The sequence below is a fragment of the Callospermophilus lateralis genome, chromosome 1 (assembly GCF_048772815.1).
Source record: "Callospermophilus lateralis isolate mCalLat2 chromosome 1, mCalLat2.hap1, whole genome shotgun sequence".
NCBI classification, from domain to species: Eukaryota; Metazoa; Chordata; class Mammalia; order Rodentia; family Sciuridae; genus Callospermophilus; species Callospermophilus lateralis.
The window spans coordinates 211501637-211507636 of NC_135305.1; the positions used below are offsets into that span (position 1 = coordinate 211501637).

Consider the following 6000-nt stretch of genomic DNA (forward strand, 5'->3'; position numbering starts at 1 on the left):
TAGCATGCTTGAGGCAACTGGGTTCGATCTCCAGCACCACATAAAAAAACTAAACAAAAGTATTGTGTCCTTGTACAACGAAAAATATTAAAAAACAAACAAAAAACCTTAGTAATGTGCTTCTCATTTTTTACAGAAGTCAAGTGGTTGAGAGACTCTGTGAATGCAAAGGAGACAGTCAGTGTGCGGAAAACCTTACCTGGACTCCAGAGCATATTTTGAAGGAAAAAACTCCTCCAGGAGTAACACCATGTGAAAGTCCTGTGTGTGGAGAAGTGACCATTGGTCATTCATCCCTAAAGGTGCCCCTGAGAGGTCCCACTGAACACGAACCATGTGAGCATCAGGAAATTGGAGAGAGGCCATATAATCAGAAGGAGTGTGGGAAATCCTTCAGCTATTCTCAGTGTTTGCAGACTCATGAAAGGACTCACAGTGGAGAGAGACCCTGTGACAAAAAATGTGATGAAGCCTTTAGGTGTTCCAGTCCTGTTGGAAATCATAAAAGGACTCACACTGGCGAGAAGCCCTATAAATGTAAGCAATGTGGGAAAACCTTTGCTCGTTCTGGTATCCTTGTAGAGCATGAAAGAATTCACACCGGAGAGAAACCATTTGTGTGTAAGAGTTGTGGCAAACGATTTACTCGTTCTAGTTCCCTTTACACACATGAAAGAATTCACACTGGAGAGAAACCCTTTGTTTGTAAGCAATGCAGTAAAGCCTTCTGTGATCAGAGTTCCCTTCGATACCATGAAAGAATTCACAGAGGAGAGAAGCCATATGTATGTAAGCAATGTGGGAAAGCCTTTGCTTGTTCTGGTACCTTTCGAAAACATGAAAGAATTCACGAAGAAGAGAAACCCTATAAATGTCTGCACTGTGTGAAAGCCTTCCGTTCTGACAGTGCCTTTCGAAAACATAAGAGAGTGCATACTGGAGAGAAACTCTATGTATGTCCGCATTGTGGTAAAGGCTTTGTTTATTCCATTTCTTTTAAGTACCATGTAAAGACGCACAATAGAGAGAGAGGAAAGAAACCCTATGAATGCAAGCAGTGTGGTAAAACGTTCTATAGTGCCAGTTACCTGAAAGAACATGAGAACATTCACAGTGGAGAGAAATCCTATGAATGCAAGCAGTGTGGTAAAACGTTCTATAGTGCCAGTTACCTGAAAGAACATGAGAACATTCACAGTGGAGAGAAACCCTATGAATGCAAGCAGTGTGATAAAGCCTTCCATAATTCCGCTTCCCTCCGAAGACATAACAAAGTGCACACTGGAGAAAAGCCACATGTATGTGAGCAATGTGGGAAAACCTTTGCTTCTTCTAGTTCCTTTTGGAGACATAACAAAGTTCACACTGGAGAAAAACCACATGTATGTGAGCAGTGTGGGAGAGCCTTTGCTTATTCTGATTCCTTTCGGAGACATAAAAGAACTCACACAGGAGAGAAACCCTATAGATGTATGCACTGTGGAAAAGCCTTCAGTTCTGACAGTGCTTTTAGAAGACATAAAAGAAGAGTGCATACTGAAGAGAAACCATATTTTGACAGCATTGCAGCAGAGCCTTCATTTATCCCTCTTCATTTAAATACCACGTAAGAATGCACAATGGAGAGAAACCTTATGTATAGGAGCAATGTGGGAAAACCTTCCTTATTTTGAATCATTTTATAGCACATGAACAAGCTCATAGAGGCAAATCCTATGTGTGTAAGCAGTGTGAGAAAATCTTGTTTCCCAGTTCCCTTCAAATACGTGAAAGATTATACACTGGAGAGAGACCCTGCGTTTGTGAGCAGTGTGGGAAAGCATTCCGTTGTTTCACCGCCCTGAGAACCCATAAAAAGACGCCCAGCGCAGCGAGCCTGTACGAACTCAAGCAGTGTGGTAAAGCATTTGGTGATCCCAGTTCCCTGAAAACATGAAAAAATTCACAGTGGGAAGAAACCCAAATGGAGTATAAAAGTCTCCATTTGGCTCACACATGTGGATGCACACTGAATCAAACCTTGTCATTGTGAAGAAAAAAAATAAAACCCAAGAAAGTTATTAGTTGAAACACAGTTTCAGTTAATGAAAAATTGTCATGTAGTGCAATCTTATGAGTAATATGAAGAGCTCGATGCAAAGTAATTTGTGTAAAATACTCCAGAAAATACACAATCTGAAGGAAATACTACAAGTTGTAATAAAGATATTGTGTTTATCAGTGGCTCATCCTTGTTGTGGGGGAGTAATGGGAGTTGCATCCAAGGGCACTGTACTCCTGAGCTACATCCCCAGCCCTTTGTTCAGGCAATACAGAGGGTGGAGCATCATACTCCATACAACCCCACCTACAACTGCTGAGAATATTTTGAACTCCAATGGAAAGAATTCTTTAAATTTTCATCAAGATTTTAAAATTTTTTTTAAAAATTCTTTTTCTCTGTTTAATTATTACCTTGATGGTACATGGACATTTATACAGTTTAAAATTTTTCTTCTAGTATTTTTGAAGCCAGTTTTTTTTTTTTTCACGGATTAGGTTTTTTGTTAAACAGGATGCTTGATTAGTATATTTTAGTATTGTTTTGTATTTTTAATTTTTAAAGTTTTTACTTTACATATTTTTTTCTTCTACCTGTTTCCCTTGATTCTCTTCTGCTAGCAGCCAATCTCTATTCTCTTTCACGCTTCCTTTAATTTTTTACTTCTCTCCTCCCTCATAATCTCACATCCTATCACTTCTGTTTTCTCTGTCCACCATTTGAAAGTATAAACCCTTTTGCAAGCTGGTTGTTATTATTGTAGGCAATAACTGATCATATCATTTCTGTTTATTATGATAATTAACTTTGTAGACATCATAGTAGAAATATTTGGTTTAATGCTATATATTGTTTGTATTGGTTGTTGTTAATTATTTGTCTACCCCTTGAGGTAAGTTAAACCTTCAGAGACACTATAAGTCCACAAGATAGAAACTCTGCTGCCTCAGATCCATATTGTTAGATGGGTAGACATACAAACAACATGAAAAATTATCATCTCACAACATGAAAAATTATCATCTCAAGCAAACCAAGATACTTCAATAACAGAATCCATTGACACCACAGTGGAAGAAATGTTAGAGAAGTAGTGAATATCAGAGAAAATACAGAAAGTAAAAGGTCACTTCAATAGAGAGAGGCAGAGAAGATTGGGGGGGGAGAACTCTTTGTAATAAAAGAATCAATAAACCAAATTAAACGTTCAATGGAAAGCATCACCAATAGACAGATCACTTGGAAGACAAAAGCTCAGGCAATGAAGACAAAATATATAACCTTAAAAATAAATTCAACCATAGTGAGAAGATGTTAAAATATAAACAGAACTTTCAAGAACTATGGGTTAACATGAGAAGACTGAACTTAAAAATTTTTCTTATCAGGATAGATGAAGACGTGGAGATACAAATCAAAGGAATGCACAATCTTTTCAATGAAATAATAGAAAATTTCCCAAACCTAAAGAATGAAATGGAAAATCAAATACAAGAGGCATACAGGATCCCAAATGCACAAAATTAAAACAAACCCATACCAAGGCACATTATAATGGAAATGCCTAACATACAGAATAAGGATAGAATTTTAAAGCTGAAAGAAAACTATCAGATTACTTATAGGAGGAAACCAATTCGGATCTCAGGTGATTTCTCAACCCAGATCCTCAAAGCTAGGAGTTCCTGGAATAACAAACCAAACTCAAAGAAAATGGGTGCCAACCAAGAACCCAAATCCAGCAAAATTAAGCTTCAGATTTGAAGATGAAATAAAAACTTTCCATGATAAAAGAAAAGGAATTTGAAACTAGAAAGCCTGCACTACAGAACATACTTACCAAAATATACCATAAAGATGAAATGAGAAAAGTGAAAACCAGCTTGTTTTTGTAGGAACGACACTAAAAGAATAGTCAAATGAGAAACTAATGCAAGTTAAAAACTAGAAATAGGTGCTAGAGTTGTGGCTCAGTGGTAGAATGCTTGCCCCACATGCGTGGGGCACTGGGTTTGATCCTCAGCACCACATAAAGGTATTGTGTTCATCTACTACTAAAAGAAATTTTTTTAAGATAATTTTTAAAAATATTTTTTAGTTTTCGGCGGACACAACATCTTTGTTTGTATGTGGTGCTGAGGATCGAACCCGGGCTGCATGCATCCCAGGCGAGCTCGCTACTGCTTGAGCCACATCCCCAGCCCCCTACTAAAAAATTTTAAAAAGTTAATCAGAAGGGACAAGGATATTCCATACTGCTTAAGGGAATTACCCATCAATAAGATAACAGTCATAAATATTTATGCCCCAAACAATGGAGCATCTACACACATCAGTCAAACCCTTCTCAATTTCAAGAATCAAATAGACCACAATTCAATAATATTGGGTAACTTTAACATGCTTCTGTGACCACTGGATAGATGCTCCAAACAAAAACTAAAGCCAAAGAACTAAAAAATACAATTGACAATATGGACTTGGACTGAATACACTTTCTTAGCCAATGGAGCCTTGTGTAATATAGACCATGTTATGTAATCTACCACATATGTTCACATACAATTGTAATATTAATATATTTTTAGCAACTGAAGGATTATTTATATAGCTCTCTTTCCATTTATATTTTTTGTGTTCTTGCTTTTTTCTTGATTAGATTTGTTTATCGAATTTAAGCTGTAATTTTCTTATTTCATATGATTGATTTCTAATGCATTAAATCACACAGGAAACCCAGTCCTCATGATTTCAAATTTTTTAAAAAAGTAATGGAAATGCTTTTGTATTAATTATATTGGTTACATACATGGTGAAACTGATCAAATTGCATACTTCAAATATGTGCATTTTATTGTATTTCAACTTTAGTTATGGGAAAAAGATTGAGACAGGCTCTCTCAAAGTTGCCCAGGCTGGCCTTGAGTTTGTGATTGTCCTGCCTTAGCTTCCCAAATTGGGATTATAGGCATGCACTGCTGCATCCAGCTAATCAGTGACACATTCTTAAAGTAGACGCCACTGTGATGTCCCCCTGGAAACACCAAACGAAGCAGGGAAGCTTCAAGGTCATTTATCAAAATAATTAAATGAGCAACAGACAGCTTTCATTTTGAGTAGCATCCTAATTTTAGTGCAGAAGGGGGGTGTGACTGACATACTAAACATGGGACGGGCCTAAGGACATCACCTGTCCTTAACAGTGTCAACAGTTATCAAATTCAGAAGCACAGGACACGGGCAAGGTTAAAAAAATAGAGAATTCCTACTCAGTATAAATTAACTCAAGTTGAGAAATATGATTTGTCCAGGAGAAAACATGCCACTCAGTCCTTTGCCATCAAATGTTCATACCTAGCTCATATACAGCAGTACAACACTTAAAAGTACTTAGGGCTGTGCATAGTGGCACACACCTGTAATCCCAGTGTCTCAGGAGGCTGAGGTAGGAGGATCGCAAGTTCAAAGCCAACCTCAGCAACATGAGGCCCTGAGCAACTTGGTGAGGCCCTGCCTCAAAATATAAATAAATAGATAAATAAGTAGGGCTGTGGGTGTGGCCCAATGGGTAAGTGCCCACTGAGCCCATTATTGGGTTTAACCCCCAATACTAGAAAAATAATTAACTAAAATATCTTTGGGGCACAGCTGAGTGGTATGTGGCTGCCTGGTATACACAATGTCCTGAGTTCAACCCCTAGTAATACGAAAAGAAAAAGTAATTGCACAACTTTTAATAAGGTATAGTGGACATCTTCTCTTAATTCCCTATGTCACCCTGAGTAAAGGGCCCCTGGGTTCGAAAGAAAGGGAAGGAGGGAGGAGGAAAGGAAGGAAGGAAGGAAAGGCTGTCATCCCCATTTCTAGGAAGGAAGGAAGGAAAGGGAAAGGAAAGCCGTTGTCCCCATTTCTCTCCCAGGCCCTGCCTGCCACCTCCAAGCCTCCTTGCCTGGGCAGTC

The 6000-nt window shown here is 38.1% G+C and overlaps 1 protein-coding gene across 3 annotated transcripts in view; it reads left to right on the top strand.

Annotated features, from left to right (window-relative positions):
* The window catches only part of LOC143392778 (uncharacterized), a 29473-nt gene extending 24708 nt beyond the window's left edge, over positions 1-4765 (top strand). For 2 of the 3 annotated variants that reach the window (XM_076846823.2, XM_076846844.2), the window contains exon 4: positions 137-4765. In XM_076846823.2, coding sequence (XP_076702938.2) covers positions 137-1610 — 1474 coding nt within the window. In that variant the 3' untranslated portion in view covers positions 1611-4765. The remainder of the gene's footprint in view (positions 1-136) is intronic. The other variant, XM_076846833.2, reaches the window with a different exon arrangement.
* Positions 4766-6000: the final 1235 nt, after the last annotated feature.